At 40.0% G+C, this 23,938-nt stretch overlaps 1 protein-coding gene and 1 pseudogene across 3 annotated transcripts in view; one reads left to right on the top strand and one right to left on the bottom strand.

The window, feature by feature from the left end:
• SRGAP1 (SLIT-ROBO Rho GTPase activating protein 1) overlaps positions 1-23,938 on the top strand; it is a 279,336-nt gene that overhangs the window by 239,629 nt on the left and 15,769 nt on the right. For 2 of the 3 annotated variants that reach the window (XM_047740988.1, XM_047740987.1), the window contains exons 16-18: positions 11,340-11,445; positions 15,211-15,435; positions 18,112-18,191. In XM_047740988.1, coding sequence (XP_047596944.1) covers positions 11,340-11,445; positions 15,211-15,435; positions 18,112-18,191 — 411 coding nt within the window. Of the gene's footprint in view, positions 1-11,339; positions 11,446-15,210; positions 15,436-18,111; positions 18,192-23,938 lie in introns of those variants that run through there. The other variant, XR_007129383.1, reaches the window with a different exon arrangement.
• LOC125106277 (60S ribosomal protein L26-like) lies at positions 21,138-21,758 on the bottom strand (annotated as a pseudogene).

Below are 23,938 nucleotides of genomic sequence, written 5' to 3'. Positions count from 1 at the left end.
GATGACCAATTCACAGAACCAAATTCTTCCTCTGTCGGATCTCTCCCTGCTTCTGTGCACACTCATCTCCTGCCACCCGTCCCCTTTTTACTTTATGTATCAACAGTAGCAAGAAGCAAGTGTGCCAGGCCATCACCCACCCCATGCCTTTGCCCACGCTGTTTGGTCTGCTGTCCTGGAGAGCTATTTGACATCTGCTGTGAAGGCTTTGCTGACCTGGCACTCCTCCCAGCAGGCCCTCCCCACCCCCGCCACCCCTAGCAAAATTAGTCACTCCTCCACTAACATTCCACTGTGTATGGAGGTCTATAATTTTTTCTTAACACCCCACATTACAATTTTTAACCCCTTCTCCATGTGCTGAAGAGAGAATTTAGGGAAGAGGTTAAGAAGGTATGCTTTGAACTTAAATAGCCTAAGTCCAAATTGCTCACCAGCTATGTGACCTAGGCAAATTTCTTAACCTCTCTGCATGTGAGTTTCATCAGCTATAAAAAAAAAAAAAAAAAAAAGGAGAATAGGGGTGCCTGGGTGGCTCAGCGGGTTAAAGCCTCTTGCCTTCGGCTCAGGTCATGATCCCAGGATCCTGAGATTGAGCCTTGCATCGGGCTCTCTGCGGGGAGCCTGCTTCCCCCCCACCCCCCCAGCCTGCCTCTCTGCCTACTTGGGATCTCTCTCTGTCAAATAAATAAATAAAATCTTAAAAAAAAAAAAAAAAAAAAGGGAAGACAACAGACTATTACATATATCACAGGGCTATGAGAATTAAATAAGTTAATACCTGTAAAGTGCCAAGAAGAGTACGTGGCAAAGAGTATGTTCAATGAAATGCCCACAGTTAACTCCACAGGCCTGTGAGATGTTAATAGATTACTCAGTTTTGTAGCCCTCCTACTTGCCATAGTTAATTCCAGGTCCATTAGTAAGTACAGAATCCACAGTTGTTAAAGGTCACCAAAATTTTACCAGAATTCTTTTGTTGGCATTCATGCCTAAAATCCTGGCTCTCGCTGGGTATGAGTTCCCCAGTCATAATTCCCTCCACCCCCACCGTATACAGCCTGATGTCTTGTGTGGGATTCAGAAGTGTGCCTGTGTGTCCATTCCAAGGCCCTTACATAGCCTGAGTCATCACAGCAGGTCTGTGACCCAGCTGGAAAGAACTGAAAAGGAGGTGTCATGCTTCTGGAATTCTCCTTTGGGCTTGTCCGGGGATTTTTCCTTACATCCTAGCCAGAAAGCTTAAATCTGGAAAAATAATAAGCACTCTACAATGCTTTGTGGTTTTCTAGGTACATATATCAACATTTATGTTCACATGTACCAGTAGGATAAAGCACATCGGACTACCTTGTCTGTGAGTATTGTAGAGTCACTTCAGGCTTTCACTGGATGAGAAATACTGCTCCATTGTGGTTATTAAAATCTGAACCGTAGAGTCAGAAAGATCAAGATTCAAATTCTAGCTTCTCCACTTAACAGCTTTGTCACTTTGGGCAGAGATTAATACTTAGTCTTACTGAATATCTGTTGCTTTATCTATTTCATAAAGTCTGTGTGAAGAATAAATGAAATAATTCATATAAAGTATTTAGCATCATGCCTGGCACACAGTAGACCCCAGTCAATGTTGCTAGCTATCATCATTACAACGGTTACAACTACTCCCACTATAATCTGAGATCCTATATGCCAGCACCTGCGTTAGCCACTTACCAGTCTGTTCTTTGACCTAATTATCTCATGTGCATTTAGAAATGATGCTAGTAGAACCTAGAAGTTGTGGTGCTTCCAGCATGAATTTTCCCAGCACATGAAATGTTTCTTAACAATCAATATCAAGCTGTCTCACAGTGGAAGGAAGAGTCAGGCTTACTGAAATGTGAAGACCGTAGGGAAAACAATGGAAAATCTACAGCAATGTCTTTCTTTTCATGCAGTGAACTGCTACAAGTGCAAATGAAGAAGTTGCAAAGACATCCCCACTATATTAAAACAGTGGATTAATAATCCTCAGGTTAATTTTTATGAAAATAGTCTCTCTCAGCAATGAATGCCCTCCATGACATACATCTCAAAGAAGCAGGAGTCCCGGGGTTTAAGGCTGCTAAGGACACTAGTCAGGAGTGATTGAACCATGCTAGTAATTTAAATAGTATTGTCAGTGTTTTTGTTGATGCTTTTGTTATAAAGTTAAACAGATGTTGAGCTGTCTGTCCCAGCCTACTTTTCCCCCATAAGTCCTGTTATTTTTAGTGCATTTTGCAGAATAGGATGTTTTTCAAGAACACATAATGAATGACACTGTATATAATGACCCCTTTTCTTCCAACATCTAATCTCTCAAAAAGGAGGGGATTTCTAGCTATTATTGATTTATCTCTAGGCAAGCATTTTCTCATGCCATTGTGACCCTGATGTACCATATTTTTTCTGGATTTTCATTAAATTCTTTGAATATGGTATAGTACGTCATTCATCGTTGTATCCTCTCATCAATATTACACTATTTGATCATTTGAACCACTGATTAATTGCCTGCCATATGGAAAACTTTCTAGGGATTGAAACACTTCATTTTTGCCTTTAGGAGGTTTAAAAAATAGCAAGAGAATGAAGATATTTACAAATAAATGCAGTCTAAGTTAGTATGTAATAGGAGCACAAAGATTTAGAAATTCTAGTGGAGAGAGGTCCCATGCACGTTGATTGTTTTTATCTGTGTCATCTTCTTTTAGCATTGCCATAATTGGATTGATTTTCCCTATTAAGATAATTTCATGTGATATTTACTTTGTATAGAAAAACCTTCCCTTTCATCTTTTTTAAGAGTTTGGATACGTCAGGGGCTCCTGGGTGGCTAGGCGAGTTAAGGTTAAGCGTGTCCAAATTTTGATTTCAGCTCAGATCATGATCTCAGGTTGTGAGATTGAGCCCCACTATGGGCTCTGCAAGGAGTCTGCTTCTCCCTTTCTCTAAAATTAATAAATAAATCTTTAAAAAACAAAAGAAGTTTACATAGGTTTCTGGTTACCTGCTACTTTTTACTTACTTATTTTTGGAGTTTTTGGGGAAAGATTTTTTTTTTTTTTTTTTTGAGTGATGAGTTGTTATTGTGCCATTTTTATGTTTCAAAATATTACATTCTTTGGAAACTTGCAAATATGGATAAAGACCCAGTGGACTCCAGGGCAATCTAAATTTGAAATGACAAACTTGGTAGTGTCTCAGTTTCTCACCCAAGTAGGTTTTTTAAAACTATCTACTTTGTAATGGTTTTGTAAATGCCCAAGGTTAGGCCCACACATTCTGGTCAGCTTCCAGAATGTACATATACTATGGCTTCGAGATTCCCTAAGGCAGAAGTCCAAAGGACTTACCCTAGATCAGCTATTCAAGTGATGTGTGGTCTTTCCTGGCTGCCACAGGGCCATGAGCCCAGATGGCACGTTTGCCCTTCACGTTACCTTATGTGTTACTATCTAGGTGACTGCTTGAGCCCCAGGAAGCTTTTTTAGGAGGGTCTTTTCTTTCACTCATCATGATATCAACATATAGTATTGTAGGATACTTGAAAAATACACGGAAGCACGTAGAACAAAAGACTGTCCCACGTAATGCTGCTGCTCAAAGACAATGGTGTGTGTACACCACCATTTTGTTGCATTTGCTTCTGCTCCTTTTGTATTCATGTGCACACACAACTTTTTCTAAAACCGAATTAGAACTGTACTGTCCATTCTGCTCATCATCAACCTTGTTTTTGACTTTTTTATTATATATATTTTCAAACTTCTATAAAAAGATACAGAAAATTATAATAAATCCCAGTATAAACAGTCACCTAACTTTAACAATTTTCATTTCTTGGACAAAATTATTCCACCTCTATCCCTTCCATCATCTCCCTGACACATCACTTCCTCTGTATGTATGAATCTCTGGGAGAAGAGAATTCTTTTCTTTTTTTGTACAACATAGCCATAATACCATTAGCATACCTTAAAAATAATTTCTTAAAATCATAAATAGCCCATCAGTACATTTTTAAAATAATTGTTTATTATGCAATTAATGTGTGATCACTGTAGAAAAATTAGAAAATAAAATAGAAAAACAAACCATCTATAATTCCTTATACAAAGATAATATAAGCCTTTTTAGTATGTTCCCAGGTTTTTTCTATACATATACCTATGTACTTTTAAGTTTTTTATACCTATGTACTTTTTTTTTTTTAAGAGGGAAAGAGTGGGGAGGAAGGACAAAGGGAGGAGAAAGAGAATCTTAAGCAGGCTCCATGCCCAGCACAGAACCCATTGGGAGGCTCAATCTCTCAACCCTGAGATCATGACCTGAGCCAAAATCAGGAGTCAGATGCTTAACCACTGAGCCACCCAGGTGCCCCCATCCCTATGTACTTTTTATTTATTTATTTTTTAAAGATTTTCTTTATTTTTTTGACAAAGATCCAGCGAGAGAGGGAACACAAGCAGCGCGGGGGGCGGGGGGGGGGGCGCGGGTCGTGGAAAGGGAGAACAGGCTTCCTGCCAAGCAGGGAGCCCGATGCGGGGCTCAATTCCAGGACCCCGGGATCATGACCTGAGCTGAAAGCAGATACTCAACGACTGAGCCACCCAGGAGCCCCAAACTTTTTAAAACAGCTTATTGTGGGGTGCCTGCGTGGCTCAGTTGATTAAGCATCTGACTCTTGGTTTTAGCTCAAGTCATGATCTCATGGATCATGACACTGATCCCTGGTTGGCTCCACTCTCAGTAGGGAGTCTGCTTGAAGATTCTTTCCCTCTACTCCCCCCCAACTCATGCTAGCTTTCTCTCTCTGAAATAAGTAAATAAATCTAAAAAAGAAAGAGGTTATTGAGATACAATTCTTGCGCCGTATAATCCATTCATTAAGGTGTACAACTCAGTGGCTTTTAAGATATTCACAGGACTAAAAGTCATCACTGCAATCAATATTAGAACATATTTATTACTCAAAAAAAAAACCCACTTAGCAAAAACATACACTATTTACTCATCCCATCCCACTAGGCAACCACTAATCTACGTTCTATAAACTTATCTATTCTGGCCATTTCATATATAAAAGGAATTATATAAAATGTGGTCTTTGGCAACTGGTTTCATTTCCTTAGCATGTTTTCAAGGTCCACCCATATTGTAGCATGTATCAGAACTTTATTTTATTGCCAAATAATTGTCCATTGAATGGATATACGACAACCACGTGCTTTTAATAAGAGGGGTATCATACCAAGTGACTGCTAATGGATGTGAGATTTCTTTTTGAGGTAATAAAAACGTTCTAAAACTGATTGAGGTAGTGATTGATCAACTGTGAATATACTTCAAAGCCATAAAACTGTATACTTTTGTGAATTATATATGAATTATATCTGTGAATTATATATGAATTATATCTCAGTAGATCTCATTAGAAATTGTATCATTTCCTATTGGTTCTTTATAAGCCTTTTTTTAAAAAATAGGCTCCATGTCCGGTGTGGAGCCCAGCATGGGGTTTGAATTTACAGTCTCGAGATCAAGACCTGAGCTGAGATCAAGAGTCAGACATTTCACCTGGTGAGCCTCCCAGGCACCCCTGTAAGCCATTTTTTAAATTTAGTAATGTTGTTAACATTTTCCCATATAAATATTTTTCAAAATACAGATTTAAATGGCTTTTTTTTTTAAGATTTTATTTATTTATTTGTCAGAGAGACAGAGGGAGAGAGAGCAAGCACAGGCAGACAGAATGGCAGGCAGAGGCAGAGGGAGAAGCAGGCTCCCTGATGAGCAAGGAGCCCGATGTGGGACTCGATCCCAGGACGCTGGGATCATGACCTGAGCCGAAGGCAGCTGCTCAACCAACTGAGCCACCCAGGCGTCCCTTAAATGGCTTTTATTTCACTTAATGATCCCCTAGTTTTAGAAATTTAGGTTGTTTCCAGTGATTTTACAGTTAAACAAAATATTACAATGAGCCTTTTAGTACATAAATCTATTTGCCCATTTCTAACTGTTTCATGAGAAAAGAAAAAAGCTTTCAAATTCTCTTTTGGTTCTCCCGTGTATGTTTTCGTTGCTAAAAATTCTTTAAGTTTTGTTGCATACATGATGGTTTCTGTCTGAATTCTAAATTTCTCTTTGATGCCTTATACTAGGGATTACTTTACCCTTAAAAATATGGAACAGGCTTAGTATCTGAACTGAATAAGTAAAGCTTCCTAAGCTAAGAGTGTTTCTTTACTACCCTCAGTAATTCAGCAGGAGAAACACTATGTATTTATTTCTACAGTGTTGCTATTTAGCTAGGAAAGAACATAATGGTTTAATTCACAGAACTCAATCTATTAATTATTATTAGAAAGATTTGCAAGCATTTCATTTCTTACTTAGGAGAACAGCTGGTAACTCTCCCATCAAGGCTCAGCTAAGATTCATCTAAATGTACTAGAACATCTCTCTGTTTTTCTCTTTCCCTTTCATTCACACATGCACACAGTTGATTAATACCTTGACATCGATAGAACCTATCAATGAACCTAAAAATGGCCTGGAACTGGGAAACTCACCTTGAATATTGCCCGTTGATATCTGGAGCTCAGAAATATTTGTGTGCCTGCTCAGTTATAAACCTCTTGTAAACGTGGCCATTCTTTTCCTTCCCTGTTGTCATACTTGAGGATACATTTGCATCTTGTGACTTACTGTTTGTTTTCTGACAAATACTTTTGCAAATAGTGCCTCAGAAGAACTGATATTTTCAGAGTAATGGCCATTTGAGTTTTTGCCATTTTCTGAAGCAACTTGTGTTTTGTGGTGAATTTTTCACACACATTTACATGGAGCTGTCAAAGCCCCATGCTGTGAGGTTGGGATGCTGACATGGGAACTTTGCAGTGCTAGGAAAAGAACAGAAATAAGCATGGGGAGCTTTGAGCACATGACCAAGACTGGATGAATGCCACTTTTACCTAATTACATGAGATCCTGAATTGTGGAAACAAAGCCCAGCTTAAAAGAAATTCAAATGAAATACTGGTTTTCCTTACAATTTTTCTGAGGAGAAGAAAAGATCCATCTTTTCAAGCAGCATAGAATTGTGGGAGACTATGAATTGCCACACTGAGAGCCACTGGGAATGCACATTAATCAGTGTCCGAAGCAACCATAAATTTTGACCCGCTAACTGGACTCAGGAGAGTAAATGAGTCATTTGTACCAGAGCAAGGCTCCTGTAGGATGTACGCCGCAGGCCTGTTGAGCGACCAACCAGGTAATATCTGAGTCCCACTCCCAGCTGTCATGCTCTGAGGCCTCTGGGACAGATAGATTTGCTATGACTTCAGGAATGCGAGCAGTTCTGTTGTGCTTTGATTGAGGTTTACTGTAGTTGCAGAGAATCTATGCCCGCCTCCCACAGTTTCATCTGGTCTTTTTGGTGTCACTGTTTTACATTCCTGTTACCTTTCTCTCCTAAAACCTTTCATTTGCATCTCATGGTACTCTCCCCCAATTTTTTTTTTCCCAAATTTTGGTGAAATATACAGAACACAAAACTTACTGACTTATCCACTGTTAAGTGTACGATTCAGCGGCATTAAATACATTCCCAGTGTGCAACCATCACCACGGTCCATCTCCAGAACTTCTTCACTCTCCCAAACCAAAGCCCTGTACTCAGAAAGCAGTAACTCCCCGGAGCCCCTGACAGCCCCCTGCCCCGTGCTACTTTCTGTCTCTGAACTTGACTACTCTGGATACCTGGTGTTAAGTGGAATCCTACAGTATTTGTCTTCTTCTGTCTGGCTTATTTCACTTAGGTTTTCAAGATTTATCCAGGTTGTAGGAGAATTTCACTTCTCTTTTAAGGCTGAATAACAGTTCCTTGTGTCTTTATACCACCTTGGTTCATCCACGCATCCATCAGTGAACACTTGGCTGGTGTCTGCCCCTTGGCCGTCACAAATAATGCTGCTGTGAAATTGGCATATGGATCCCTATTCTGTGGAAGTGTTGAGTCACTATATTGTACGCCTGAAACTAATACTACACTGTATGTTAACTAGCTGGAATTTAAATAAAAACTTTTTAAAAATCAGTGAGTTAAAAGAAAATATTCTAAATAAACAAATCAATTTCCCCCAGTTCTATCTGTACCTGTTCCCCCAGTTCTTTTTATTTTTTTTTAAAGATTTTTATTTATTTATTTGACACTGAGAGAGTGATCCCAAGTAGGCAGAGAGGCAGGCAGAGAGAGAGAGAGGAAGCAGGCTCCCCATTGAGCGGAGAGCCCGATGCAGGGCTCGATCCCAGGACCCTGAGATTATGACCTAAGCCGAAGGCAGAGGCTTAACCCACTGAGCCATCCAGGCGCCCACCCCCAGTTCTTTCTAAATAAAAGTTTGAAACTGCCTTTAAGGGGTAGGGGAACTCACTTTAGAACTGAGAGATAGAAACAGGAGGATCTTGAATTAAAATTAAGCCTCTTGGGAGTGATGCCTGTGTCCTCTTCTAGCCTGAAAATTACTTGCCCCTTCTGGGATTTGACAAAGATTAAAGATCAACAGTACATTAAGAGTAGTTCCTGTCACATTCTTTCCTTTTCTTTTTTTCTCTAAGACCTCAAAACGAGCCTGAAGTTGCTAAAACCCTCTCCCTGATATTTGACCTTAACCTTATACTGAGGATCAGCCTGGAGAATCAGTAGACTTAACTTTTGAAACAATCCAGAAGTTTTGAACAATGTTACATGTTCAGATGAACAATTGTTAAAAGTTTAAACAATGGCAGAAGTTTTGTTGTTATTTTGTTTTTAATCATAGCCCTTCTATGGATCTATATGCAGCTAGAAAAGAATAGAAGGTATTGCCAGTCCAGAGACCATTCACGGGACCCTTCATTATTACCATTTATAATTTGCATAAACATATTAAACTTTGTAACTGTTTGGTTTGGGGCATGAATGGAAAGTTATTTATGCATACAGTTTTTTAAGGACCAGAGAATAAATGCTAGTAAATCTCAATATTTACTTTTAAGAATGGGCCATAAGTCATTTCAAGTTTGTAAGAGGTATAAGAGGAATTGGAATAGAAAACTGAATTAGCAAAGTATTACCATGGTCCAAGCTAGAAATAATAAAGACTTCAATTAGGAAATTAATACTGAGATATCCAGGGGTAGAAACAACAGAACTTACGTCCCACACAAAATTGAAAAATCAAGCAAAAATACTACCTTCCTAGAAAGGATGGTCCTAACATCAAGACCAAATGAGTTTACCATTGAAGAGAACAAGTAGAGATCCATGAGGGCCAACTGTGTTTATGTGTGGGAGGAGGTCAGAAAACCTGAGAAAGAAAAGGAAAATCAATTGACTATTATGTCAGAAATGAAGTCCTTAAAAAAAAAAAAAAGTGGCCTGAGATTTTCAAGTAGGATATATGAATATCTCAAGAACAATTAAGAGCAAATGTAGTAATACAAAATTAGAGTAAACTCCAAAAATGTTTCTGAAATAGTCTTTGAAATATTTTTCCCAGGGGCACCTGGCTGGCTCAGTTGGTAGGGAATGCATCACTTGATCTTGGGGTCATGAGTTCAAGCCCCACCTTGGACATGGAGCCTACTTAATTAGAAAAGAAAAAAAGTTAAAAAAGAAATCTTTTTCTCAAATGTATCTTTATTGAATGTCTTCAAAGTTGTACTTTATAAAGAGGGCACCTGGCTGGCTCAGTCAGTGAAGCATGAAGCTTTTGAGCTTGGGGTTATGAGTTCAAGCCTTACACTGGGTATAGAGATTGCTTAAAAATAAAATCTTTTTGTACTTTGAAATCCAAGAAAGACAACCCGACTTGAACAGAAAATAGGTTTTAGTCCCAACTCCACCCCTCCAACCACTTACCCAGTTCTCTTTTTCCTAATCCATTGAATGGGGATGACATTCCATGGCCTGCCTACTCCATGGAATTATTATCTGTGTTAAATTGGATAGCTAATGTGAGAATGTATTGTAAAATGTAGATCATTATGCATATAATGCATTATTGGAACTAACTTTTTTGCTGCTGTTCACAGGCATTTTTGTGTTAAGAACCTTTGGACAATTTGTATTGCTAGGAAAGAGGGATAAAATAATACTAGGAAGTCCCAGGTACCCATCTTCAGGGAGCTCACTCTCCCCCAGGGATAAGAAAGTAAATAACTGTAAACATGAGGGTATAAGTTCTCTGAGAGCAGGATTCAAATCATTAATGCATTACTATTGCCTAACTTGGTACTTGAAAACTATTAGGCTGTCCTAAAATAGATGCTTAGAAAAATTGACGAAATTATATAATACAAAGTAAAAATTCCTATCAGTAAGATACTATGATAAGTTTTGAGGAAGGAGAGATTCAAAGCCTGGTACATTGCTGGAATCATAGTAATATACAAATAAACACAGGATGAATTAATGAATCATAGGGGAGGTATCCCCCAAAACTACTTTAGTTACCATTGCAGCTTTTTTTTTTTAAGATTTTATTGATTTATTTGACAGACAGAGATCACAAGTAGGCAGAGAGGCAGGCAGAGAGAGAGGGGGGAAGCAGGCTCCATGCTGAGCAGAAAGCCCAATGTGGTACTCAATCCCAGGACCCTGAGATCACAACCTGAGCCGAAGGCAGAGACCTAACCCACTGAGCCACGTAGGTGCCCCACCATTGCAGCTTTTGAAAGGTATTGAAACCATATCAGATGCACAATCCAGAAATAGCAGCAAGTGAAAGATGGTTTTTAAACCTAGAAGACGCGAAGTTGCTCAAGACCATGGCCTTCAGAAAAAACAGAGATAGGTCAGAGAAGATACTCTCAGAAATTGTATTACCGGGGCCCCTGGGTGGCTCAGTGGGTTAAGCCTCTGCCTTTGGCTCAGGTCATGATCTCAGGGTCCTGGGATCGAGCCCCGCATTGGGCTCTCTGCTCAGCGGGGAGCCTGCTTCCCCCTTTCTCTCTGCCTGCCTCTCTGCCTACTTGTGATCTCTGTCAGGTAAATAAATAAAATCTTTAAAAAAAAAAAAAAAAGAAATGGTATTACCCCCAAGCTGATCACCAATTCACTGCATCTCACCCAGGGGCAAGAGCTTACTTACGGTAGGATACAAAATTTGGTACTCAGTGTTTTGTAGAAATGCGTGGCCTGAACTCATGACCTTGAGATCAAGACCTGAGGTGAGATCAAACGTCGGACACCTAACCAACACTCAGTGTTCTGCTTTAAATGTGGCAAGCGAAAGGATCCTGACCATGTTCTCTTCTGTCCATAGGAATAGATAATCTCTGTGAGAGGGCGCTTCACATCCGCAAACTCCTCCTGACCTTGCCTAGGTCCGTCCTTATAGTGATGAGGTACCTCTTTGCCTTCCTCAATCAGTAAGTACCCTAATACTCCGCCAGAATGCGCATCTTTTACTTCCATTTGCACTGATCTGAATTCTTTGTTCTTGGATTCTGTAATGTGCACACTGGGTCCCACTTATCAGCAGAGTCAAAGAGAAGACGATTGACTATAGACTGAAGGTATGTTTTTCTTAAGCAGATCAAGGTCATTGTATAATAGCTGAAAGATGCAGAAACTGTGGCCGTACATGCAAAAATATACAAATATTACCAAAAAGAACACTTGTCAGTGAAATATGTGTTTTTCCAACTTCCATCCAAAGCTAATGTCATGAACGTTTTTGTCAAAATGATGTAAACCACCCACTCACTGCAGAAAATTGCTGGGATTTTTTATGTTGTAGTCAAGGAAGGAGGGGAACTATAGATGCGAATTACACACAGATCCAAAAAAGAACTTTTGTAAACTCAATATAATGAGACCTTGTCAAGAAGAAAATATTTATAAAAGTCTCTGCAGCAATGTAACAGAAACCTTAAAAAATCATAGCATTATTTTCAAAGGAACCTTACTGTTTTAATTTAAGTACCTTGATTTTCGTTTGTCTTACTTCTTGGGTAATAAAAATGGACCCCACTATAAGAATATCTTCCCCAAGCCCTGTCTGAGAGCCCCCTTCCTATTCAAGGATCTAGTTAAGTAATTGGAAATAAAAGAATCTGGGAGGAGTAAGCTCAGGGCAATGCCTTCTCCTTCTGGCATGGGTTCATCCTTCCCAAAATTGGGATTTTTTTCTCTTCTCTATTTCTTTGGAGGTTTAGAGTTCTCACACGCCATGGAGACTGAAGGACTTAAGCCCTGCTGACGACTCCTGAAATCATACCCACTCAGGCTGGCCCCAGAAACCAAGTAGCATTTGATGGGGAAATGCTTGCAGAGAATGAACATAAGCACAAATGACAGTGGAAACCCATTTGTACAGAAATCACCACTAGAAATAAGCAGGATCTAGAGACATGGATATAAACTATGTTTAGGTTAAATAGATCGCCATAAATATAAATTGTACCTTTTTTTTTTAAGATTTTGTTTATTTATTTATTTGGCAGACGGTGGGAGTGGGAGCACACGCAGGAGGAGTGGGAAAGGGAGAAGCAGGCTTCCCGCTGAGCAGGGAGCCCAATGAGGGGTCCCAGGACCCTGGGACCATGACCTGAACTGCCGCCAGACAATGACTGAGCCACCCAGGCGCCCCTAAATCTTACCTTTAAATAAGCCTTGTTACCTACGGTGGTTTTAAAAATCTGAAGGCTTGCCGACCTTGGCGGGCAAGTGTGAGGGCTCCAAGCCTCTGAACAGGCTGCCATGTGGCCTGGGTCCGGGCACCCAGCCATCACAGAGGAGCTGCTTTGGGGCCAGCTCTTCCCAGGGGTGTCACCTGAGGAGTCCTGCCCCTTTCTGGCAAAGAGGAGGGGGTTTCTTAAGTCTATTGCATCTGCAGACATGGATTTCAAACAACGGAGGCATTCTTGGCTGCTCGAACCAAAAAGCAATATGGGAGGGATCACAACTGACCGAGCTGCCATCATTTCCGAACTCTAGAAGAGGCATAAGTCAAAAAATCGAGACAGCCTCATGAACCAGAGCTGTTGGGACAGTGGGCTTCGCGACCTGAACTGGAGAGTGGATGGCAGATCCCAGTCAAGGCACTCAACTCAAATATACACCCCTCTTGCCATAATGGGGCTGGAAACAGGGCAAAGTGGACAGGAATCTGAATCTCTTTGTTTGGCATTTGACCTGCCTAGCTAAAGATGGAGTTATTGAAGCAATTGAAGTGGCCTGGGTTGGTTTTTCGTTTTTTGTTTTTTTGTTTTTTTGTTTTTCGTTTTAATTTATTTGACAGAGAGAGAGATCACAAGTAGGCAGAGAGAGTGGCGGGAAGTAGGCTCCCCACTGAGGAGAGAGCCTGATGCAGGGCTTGATCCCAGGATCCTGAGATCATGACCTGAGCCCAAGGCAGAGGCTTTAACCCACTGAGCCACCCAGGTGCCCCGGTTCTTCTTTTTTTTTTTTTTCGTTTAATCTTATTTCCTCATCAATATTAAAGCCTCAAATTTAAAAAAAAAAATTTAAAAAAACAATCCAGAGGTTTGCCATCTTCACCTTTAATTTCAAGTGCCTCCCCTTCCCGTCTGGAGGGCCTTCCTTCCTGCCGGCCCTCTAGGTGAATTTTCCTGGCACACCTGAGCAAAACCCACTGTGAACCAGTAAACCACAAGAGACAGGCAAAGCAGTGAATCAAGAAAGTTCGTAAAACCTGAATCTAACTCAGCAGAATAGCAAATGTATGTGAGTCATCCAGCTGGCCCTGCTTCCAGCATTTCTGCCCAAAGATGCCCCCTGGCTCACTGCACCTGCCTTCATGCAGAAACAAGCCCCAGCCTGTAGGGCGGGATGCTTGGGACAGGAATTATGAAAAGAAAAGGAAATTATTCTCCCTTAATTGTAAAATCGAAACGTGGGTATAACACTTTCATAACAAGATTTTGCTCTTCAAGTTAGCACTAAGTTAAAAACCCAGAAAGATTCGCTGCGACTCTCCCCACCGAGCTTACGTGTGTCTTGCGAGAATTAGACCATTCTTACTCTGCATCTCACTTCTCCGTGCATCCATTTTCCAGACAATCTGTAACATGATCATTGCCTTTATTGTGAACTTTTTATAAAAGACTGTATGCTTGAAAAATGGCAGGCAGGAGAGACATATGTTAGCTGAGGAAATTATGCTTTTGTATTTTCTGCTTTCTAGGCTATCTTATTTCCGAAAAAGGGTAAAGTATCAGGTCATGTGGCATTTCCGTTTCTTTGTGTCTGTCACCATCTCACAAATGCGGCCAAGTCTCTTTTTTTCTTCTTCCATTTGTCATCTGTTCACCTGGATTTTACATTTCCTTTCAAGACTGACATTTTACTCATGGAAAGATAATGTCTCTAGCTTCTCCCTAGAACAGTACCCTCTGCATGTGTTAGAGGCAGAACAATCAACTGCTGGCTTATTTTGAGTTGCCTCTGGACAATATCTCACAAATATCCATTGGATTGAATTTAGAAATTAGTACTAGACAACCAGAAATTGCCCCAAAGTTTGTAGTTAGCCAACTTTAAAAGGAATGAGAGAATTGGGGATTCTTTTCCCCTTCTCTTGCACTTATAACGTCTTTTGTGACATTGACGGTAGATAGTTTTGGTCGTCTTACCCAGTTGTTTGCTTTCTTTTAGTGGCTACAAAGAAAAGGTGCTTTGTTTTCCTCCAGGCTTTCCTCAAGATTTATAGGAAAAAACTGAAATCTGAGATATGTTTGATGAGTGGGAAGGCATTTTAAAGATATCCATAAAGCTTTATGGAGCTCACTACTGCCCTTCCTGGATTTACTTGAGTAACATTTACAACATTTACACCGTGGTGTTTACATGTGAAGCTCACTCACTTGATCCTGGTCTCCATTGAAAAAGAAATGATCTTAAATGCTCTTATGGCTCTGAAAAATGCCACTTAGTTAAGGAGGATTTATATTCCCCTTTCAGTTTCTTCCTAGTTGAAAGGTTTTAAGTTGTTTTACTTTCTTTGGAATTTGCCAAGGCAACTTAAAGTAGATGGAACATTATCTTATTCTAATAATAAAAACCAAATAAAATGCTTTGGATACCTATTTTGAGAATATAAAGTATCTTATTAAACACCAATTTTCTTTTTTCTCTCTGGTGCTTTTATAACTCTTGTCTTTCTCTCATAGCCTTTCACAGTACAGCGATGAGAACATGATGGACCCATATAACCTGGCCATTTGTTTTGGCCCCACATTAATGCCTGTCCCTGAAATACAGGATCAAGTGTCTTGTCAGGCTCATGTGAATGAAATTGTCAAAACCATCATCATCCACCATGAAACTATTTTCCCAGATGCTAAAGAGCTGGATGGCCCTGTTTATGAGAAGTGTATGGCTGGAGACGACTACTGGTAAGTCCAGGAATTTTAGTCTTTCTCCCCCTGGAAAAATTATGGAAGTATACATATCAGTTTAATAAGAATAAGAAGTGACCATAGGTTGCCAAAGTCTCCAATTTCTAGAAAAAGAAGAAGCAGGAACATTTGAGATAAGTTAGACTAAGACCCATGACAGCACTGGCCTCTTACTATGAAAACTCCCATTCATTTCTCCCTTTTCCCCAAAGATGGCATCTTTTTAGATGTATCCACCCTACTGCAACTTGGATAGAGAGTCACGGTTTTGAAACATATTACATAGAACTGAATTGATTTTATTATTATATCAGGCAAAGATAACTGATGGAACTGACAGATTTCAGTTTCATTGTGAAATAGTTTTGGCTCTATATAAAGTACTTTAAAGGTATCATTTTAAAGGAGCCCTGTCAACCAAATATGTTTTCATTCTTAATTATTTCTATTCTTACTAATAAATAGCATCCTATCCAATTACAGTAGTAATGGCCATTTTAAGCAAATTTATCTTAATTTATCTAATTTATTATTAATATATCACTAGGATAAAAAATGGCAGTAATAGTCACTATTACTATTATTTAGTATTACTATTTAGTATTTAGTAGTACTATTTAGAAGTTCTACTAATACTACTATTACTATTATTATACCATCAATATTATATATTATCAATATGGCAGCATAGTCACTAGTGAAGTATGAAGATGGGGGAGGTGTGGTCAGTGGAATAATCCCAAATGTCTGTGGTCACTGTGTGATCTGTGAATTCCTCCTTCTAAGAAGTCATATACAATAAAAGTGGCTTTGGTTCCTTGAGCCCCTGCTGTGTGCCGGCTACATGTGATCGGTTTATGTACTGACCACTCTACCAAGTGAAGAGAGGCCAAGGAGCCTCTCTAAGGACTACTCGTAACTGGAGGCAGCCCAGGTCTGTCAGATTCCAAAGCCCACGTGACTCTTCGCATTCAACAGCTGCCTCCCAGCCCACCTCGGAAACTGTTCTGGGCAGCTGGGATTCAGGAGCAGCTGGAACAGACCTATCTAAACCCATTCTGCAGCCCCCTGAGGACAGTTTGTTTCCCATTGCCTCACCAAGGACTAGGCAGAAGTAGAGTGAGTAACTGAAGGACCGTAAGCACCTGAAAGTACACTTGAACTATACCACGGGTCTTATACCACCGTATGATCGTATGTATGCCTTAAGGAGGCTGAAGGTTGACTATTTCCAGAAGCATTCCTTTCTAAATTTAAACAACAAAGCATGATAGATTCCAGTTCTGTGGTATATCTGGCAATTTCGCACATGAAATTGAATTCAAAAATATTTACTTGAGCATGTACAGTGTGCAAGATACTGACTGCTGAGCTTGGCTCTGGGAAGATAAATGAATAAAACTCAGCCCTGGTGAGATGCATAACTTTATCTTCGTAGTCATATTTATTGCGAGGCCAGTGTCACAGTACTTGAAACATCAGTAAGTTGTGTTGTCTCATTCCTTTTATCAAAGAGTGATATGTAGCGGTCTGGTCCATATTATCTGATACATTGGATCCTAGGGTTTTTGTGGTCACTACTTCTTTACAAGCAGGCCCCATAATAAAGGATCCTAGAGTCAGTAACGTGTGCTTGACTGTGTCCTTCATCCATGCATAGTGTTCTCTATGGGCATCACTCATTTAAACAGGAAGTCAGCGATAAAGTAGTTATCCTTCTCCCCAACCAACAATATAAATGGACTTTTACAGAATGTCAGGTTTGTATGTGTGACAGATGCATTCCATTTACGAACATACATTTGAGGAGTGTGGTTGTGCTAAAGGGTAAGTTTTTTTAAAAGAATAAAAATCAAGGGGCACCTGGGTGGCTCAGTGGGTTCAGCCTCTGCCTTTGGCTCAGGTCGTGATCCCAGCATTCTGGGATCGAGCCCCATATTGGGCTCTCTGCTCAGCAGGGAGCCTGCTTCCTCGTCTCTCTCTCTCTCTCTCTGCCTGCCTCTCTGCCTACTTGTGGTCTCTATATGTCAAATAAATAAATAAATTTTTTTTTTAAAAAAAAGAATAAAAATCATGACTGGCTCAAATCTGCAATAAATGTATGTCAAGAAAAGATGGGGAAGGGGCGCCTGGGTGGCTCAGTGGTTAAGGCCTCTGCCTTCGGCTCAGGTCGTGATCTCAGGGTCCTGGGATCGAGTCCCACATCGGGCTCTCTGCTCGGCAGGGAGCCTGCCTCCTCCTGTCTCTCTCTGCCTGCCTCTCTGCCTACTTGTGATCTGTCAAATAAATTTAAAAAAAAAAAGAAATCTTTAAAAAAAAAAAAAGAAAAGATGGGGAAAATACTACAGCCAATTCAGAGCTGAACTCAAAGAGCCATCAGATGATATGCAGTAAGGTGTGTTGGAATGAATTTGCAAAAAGTGGTGTATCCATAGGGCAATAATCATATTCTACTAGAATTCAACCAATTTTAATTTCTGTGGATACGAATTATCTGTATCAAAGATGAAGGTACCTGGGCTCCCCTAGGACCAGATGATTCTTGGAGCCTCCAGAATTTCGCTGAAAGACTATCCAGCCACTCTTTAGCCATTCAAGTTTTATGTAGTAGCAGTTGTTCATTTGTTAAATTCTTTCTTTGACTTTATAAGAATATCCATTTCCACTTTGCAGTGACAGCCCATACAGTGAGCACGGTACATTGGAGGAAGTGGATCAGGATGCTGGTACAGAGCCCCACACCAGTGAAGACGGTATGCCCTTGTGCCCATACTATTATAAAACTAACCTTAATATCCATTTTTTTAGAATTGCTTATATTAAGAATTCAGTAGGATACAAAAGAAAATTTATAAAATATGTGTAAAGTATGAAGAATAATATTACAGTGAACACCACAGACCACCACCAAGTTGAAGAAAAAATGACATCATTACCTTTGCCTCCCCTCTTATGACTGCCTTCCTTACTCCGTCGGGGGTAACCGCTATATGTTTGTTTTTCAATGGTTTGTTGTTTCATTTTCTGTTTTCTTGAACTTCCTATAAATGGAATCATACTGTATATTCTTCTCATGATTTTTTTTTACTCAGTATTATATTATGTTCCTGAGATGCACCCACATTGTTAATGCAATTATAATCATTTATTTGACCACTGTATGATAATCCATTGTATTTATTTTTTTATTGATGAATATGGGGGGTATTTTCCATTTTTTGCCATGAAAAAGTGTACTGTTAGGAATATTTTGAACAGGTATGCTACTACAGTACCACAAATGTACAGGACTGTCTCCAGGATATATGCTTCTAGGAGTAAGCATGTTTCCAACTTTACTAGATATAGAGCCAAACTGTTTTTGAAAATAGCTGTAATGATACACACACCCCACCAGTAGTGTATCAGCCTTCCAATCGGACATATTCATCACCACGTGATGAATTTTACCAAATATTATTATCTTTGCCAATATTGTCATGATTTTAGTTTGCATTTCTCTGATCACTGATAAAGATGTTATTTTACAATATAGAGTATTAACAGAAAACTAGGCATATAGTAAGAACATCAGATCAGGAGGTGATTGCCATTGAAAAGATACCTTGTTACTCACAGTACGCAAGTGGAAAGGGTACATCATTGCCACAGGTGGCCACTCAGAAAAGCACCAAGGTTGGTCAGGAGGCAGAAGAGGAAGGAGCAACTGGGAAAGAGTCTTTGCGGGGATTTCCACAGGAAGGAACAGGCGGGGCAGGGTAAACAGGTTTCAGATGGGCTAGTGAGAATAATTCCAGCGAGCTCTGGGGAATAGGGGTGGTCTCTGGTTGTCTGATACCTGGCGCAGGTGGTTAGGGTAGGTGCATAGTGGTTGGGATGGGCTCTGGCTTGGCTGGTTTGTCTTTGAAAGGCACAACAGGCGAGTTGTTTACACTATCCAGGAATTGGTGATCCTTGGGAGGGCCAGTCCCTCTGGTAGCAGCAAGGTCAGAATACAGAAAATAAAAAATATGTCAGAATACAGAAAATAAAAAATATGGTTCATATAGATATACTGACCCTTGTGTGCTTCAATTTCTTTTTTTGTGTGAAATTTCTATCAAGTGTTTTGCCCATTTAAGGTTCACTTGCCCACTCTTCATTTCTCTGGGCTTTTTTTGCTTGGTTTAATTTGATTTGGCTTTTTTTTTTTTTTCTTATTTATAAGAGTTCTTTCTGGGTCTGGATCAGGTCTTATTGTGTTATGTTTTGCAAATATCTTGTGCTCTGTAATTTGTCTTTCATGTGCTTATTATGTCTTTTGTTAAACAAGGAAATTTTAAAGGAGTTGAAGTTACCCAATCTTTTCCTTCATGGTTGTTTCACTTTGTATCTCCTTTAAGAAATCTTTCTGTGCTAATTAAAAAAAAAAAAAAAAAAGAAATCTTTCTGTGCTGAGTGCAGGTAGTGAAGATAATTCCCCCATACTCTCTTTTACTTTTTTTTAAAGATTTATTTATTTATTTTAGAGAGAGAAAGAGAGCGTGTGATCATGAGTTAGGGGCAAGGGTAGAGGGAGAGAGAGAAGTAGACTTCTTGATGAACAGGGCTCATGACCTGAGCCACCCATGGTGTACCCCCCCCACACCATATTCTCTTTTAAATGCTTTCAGGGGGCACCTGAGGGGCTCAGATGGTTAAGCCTCTGCCTTTGGCTCAGGTCATGATCTCAGGGTCCTGGGATTGAGCCCCATGTTGAGCTCCCAGCTCAGAGGGGAGTCTGCTTCTAAACCTCTCTCTCTCTCCCTCTCCCCATGCTTGTGCTCTCTCTGTCCCTCAATAAATAAAATCTTTAAATAATAATAAATAAATAAATAAATAAATAAATGTTTTCAGGTTTTAGTTTTCACACATAGGTCTTTATTCTACCAGGAATTTCTTTGGAGGTATGGCATGAGGTTGGGATCCATTCCTTTTTCTCCATATGGATGCACAGTTGGCCCAGCGATAATTGTCCTTTTTTCACAGCTCTGCATAAATCACGTGTCCTCTTTGCACAAGTCTGTTTCTGGGCTCTCTGCCTTTCCACCGATCTACTTCTCTATCCCTCCTATCTTAATTTTGGTACCTTTTAAAAAAATCTTCGTATTTGGCAAACCAAGATCTCTGACTTTGCTCTCCTTAACAATTCTTTATTTTTTGCAACTTCAGTTAAATTTTAGACTCAGTTTTTCAAGTTCTTAAAACAAACAAAAACTAAAAACTTGTTGGGGTTTTGATTGCGGCTGCACTATTCTACATATATTAACATGGAGAGAAGTGACATTTTATAATATTCAGTCCTCCAGTCCAGAAACATATTTCTAATTATTTAATGTCTCTCAACAAACTTTTATACTTTTCTCTTTAGAGACCATTTTTTTCTCTTTCTAATAAGTTTTATCTTTAACATTACTTTTCAACACATTTTTATTTAAAATCGTACATCAGGGGCACCTGAGTAGCTCAGTCATTAAGCATCTGCCTTCATCTCAGGTCATGATCCCAGGGTCCTGGGATCGAGCCCCGTATCAAGCCCTGCATTGGGCTCCCTGCTCCGCGGGAAGCCTGCTTCTCCCTCTCCCACTCCCCCTGCTTGTGTTCCCTCTCTCACTGTATCTCTCTCTGCCAAAGAAATAAATAAAATCTTTAAAAAGGAAGAAGTCATATATCAGATTACTTTATTCCCACATCTTCATCTTCTCAGTTGTTGCTCCCTTATATTTGCTCTTTTCCTTTCCTATCTGGTAAGATTTGACTTTATGTTCAAGGATCTTTTTGTAGTCTTTGTCCAGTTTGAATCTACTAAATGCCCAGGTGGACAGTTATGCCATTGGCCTGCTCTTCCTGTACTCGTTCAATGAAGATGACATATTTCTTCTTTTTTTTTTTATTTTATTTATTTATTTTGACAGGCAGAGATCACAAGTAAGAAGAGAGGCAGGCAGAGAGAGAGAGAAGCAGGCTCCCCGCTGAGTGGAGCACCCAATGCGGGGCTCTATCCTAGGACCCTGGGATCATGACCCAAGCTGAAGGCAGAGGCTTTAACCCACTGAGCCACCCAGGCGCCCATTTCTTCTTGTAAACAGGACCACTTTGCCCATTTGCTGACCTTTGTGGTATCCTCACACAACTTGTACTTCATCATCCTTGTGGATGTGTGTGGATCAAACATTGTACTTCTGTCTCAGCTCTTTGGAAAGAGGGAACGACATAATCTTCCTGGGAATATGGGAAGGTGCAGTCAAATGCCTTTTCTGGTACTTGCTCTGGTCAGAAGTCATGAAGGGATTAAACCTCATTTTGGTCACTAGTGCTTCAGGGATGGCTGCTCGACACCTTTTTTAAAGATTTATTTATTTATTTCAGAAAAATAGAGAGCTAGGGGAGGGGCAGAGGGAGTCTTAAGCAGACTCTGCACTGAGCACAGAGCCCCATGTGGGGGCTCAATCACACAACCTTGAGATCACAACCTAAGACGAAACCAAGAGTGAGATACCCAACCAACTGTGCCACCCAGGCACCCCAACACTTTTTACATATGAACATATAAAGCTATCAGATTTCTCTTAGTATCTCTTTAGCTGTATACATGATCCTTTTATTCTCTCTTTAGTTATGACTAATCTGCTTTAAACCCAACCACTAAGTTTATATTTGTAATTTTTTTTCTACAATTTGTTTGGTTCACTTCCGCATTGGCTGCGTAATCATTTTTTACAGTCTTTGGCTCTTTACTCATATTAATCCTTTCCATTGTTTTAAATTGTGATTGTGATCATTCTAACATCTGCAGTCTTCCTGGATTTGTTTTTGTTGGTTCTTGTTCATTGAGTCTTATTTTCCAGAGTGTTTTGTAAATTTTTTATGTATTCCTTGGAACTGTGTGGAGTTCCTTTAGGCTCAGTTATAGGTAAGTTCCTCCAGAAAGGCTTCTGATTTACTTCTGCCTGGGGCACAACCACCTTGGGACCATACTGAATTTTTAGCTTGAGGTTTTCCAGGCCACCCAGGTAGTGTGATTTTAAACTGGAAACCTTCCTGAGGACTGGAATGTGGTCAGGATTCTTGGAGATGATTTGTTCCAAGAATTGAGATAGATTCTGTTTTTAAGTCCAAGATGGGGCGGGAGTGATGTATACCATCTCTGGAGAAGTATGGAGGGCTAGGAGGGAGGAAGATTTCTAGAACTAGAAGCTCACTGTGACACTGAGAGTGTGATGCTCTATGGGGGTTTACCTTCTCCACACTGAGCAGACCCTGGACTTGGTTTTTTGTCCAAAATGAAACCTTAAGTTAACCAGGCAAGGAAAATATCCTCAAGGCAAACTCTGACTCACATTTTCTCATGTTCTATTTACCTCACCGGGTTCCTACCTTTGTTGTTTTTTGTCTTTAATATTCCATACTGTCATGGCAAATTATTAATGAAATTACAAAGATTTTTTTAAATCCAGGGTTTTTCAGGGCACCTGGGTGGCTCAGGCATCTGCCTTTGGCTCAGGTTATGATCCCAGGATTCTGGGATGGAGTCCCACATCAGGCTTCCTGCTCAGTGGGGAGCCTGCTTCTCCCTCTCTCTCTGCTGCTCCCCCTGCTTATACTCTCTTCCTCTGTCAAATAAATGGATAAATAAAATCTTTCTTTAAAAAAAATCCAGGAGGGACACCTGAGTGGCTCAGTTGGTTAAGCGTCTGCCTTCGACTCGGGTCATGATCCCAGGGTCCTGGGATCAAGTGCAACAGGCTCCCTGCTAGAGAGCCTGCTTCTCCCTCTGCCTGCCTCTCCCGTTGCTTGTGCTTGTGCTCTTTCTCTCACTGACAAATAAATAAATAAAATCTTTAAAAAAAAAAAACCAACAGGCTTTTTCATTGATTGCAGCAAGAAGGTAACAGTAGTCAGGATGTCTGATGTCCACCCTCTGCCTTAAAAAAAAGGTTTAAATGTTTCACTTCAACGTGCATTGCATTTTAGATTCCTTGTTTGTTTGTATATTAAAAAGTTACATCTGAGCCAAAAAAAATTTTTTCTTTATGTTTTGAAAAGTAATATGAATTGACATTTTCAGAAGTTCATTTAGAAGAAATTCTTTACAATGAAAGCTTGTACTTCCATGATGTTGCTTTTGAAAGTCTCTGGGCCCTACCTCTGCCACCATCCAGAGCATGGCATGCCACCATGCCATCATCTTTTGTCTTGAGTTTCTTTGTTTCTCTGTATGATTTCTTCCTTTCTCACTGATGACTTCACTCTCTCCTTGCTTTCCCTAGTGGCCGAGAAAGCTAAGACAAAGCCCAACCATCTCTCTTCCCAAACATCAGCCTCCCCCCTGCCATCTTGACTACAAAAGAGAAGCTTCGCTGAGGGCTCTGTGTTTTCCATAACATGTTAACCTGTTCACCTGGTTTTGCTGGAAAGAAAAGCTTTGCGTACAAAGGGCAGATACCCTTGCCCACAGGCAACCTCTAAATTTTTGGTAACG

Source organism: Lutra lutra, chromosome 8 (genome assembly GCF_902655055.1).
Source record: "Lutra lutra chromosome 8, mLutLut1.2, whole genome shotgun sequence".
Classification (NCBI taxonomy): Eukaryota; Metazoa; Chordata; class Mammalia; order Carnivora; family Mustelidae; genus Lutra; species Lutra lutra.
This window is presented reverse-complemented; position numbering and strand designations above follow the sequence as displayed.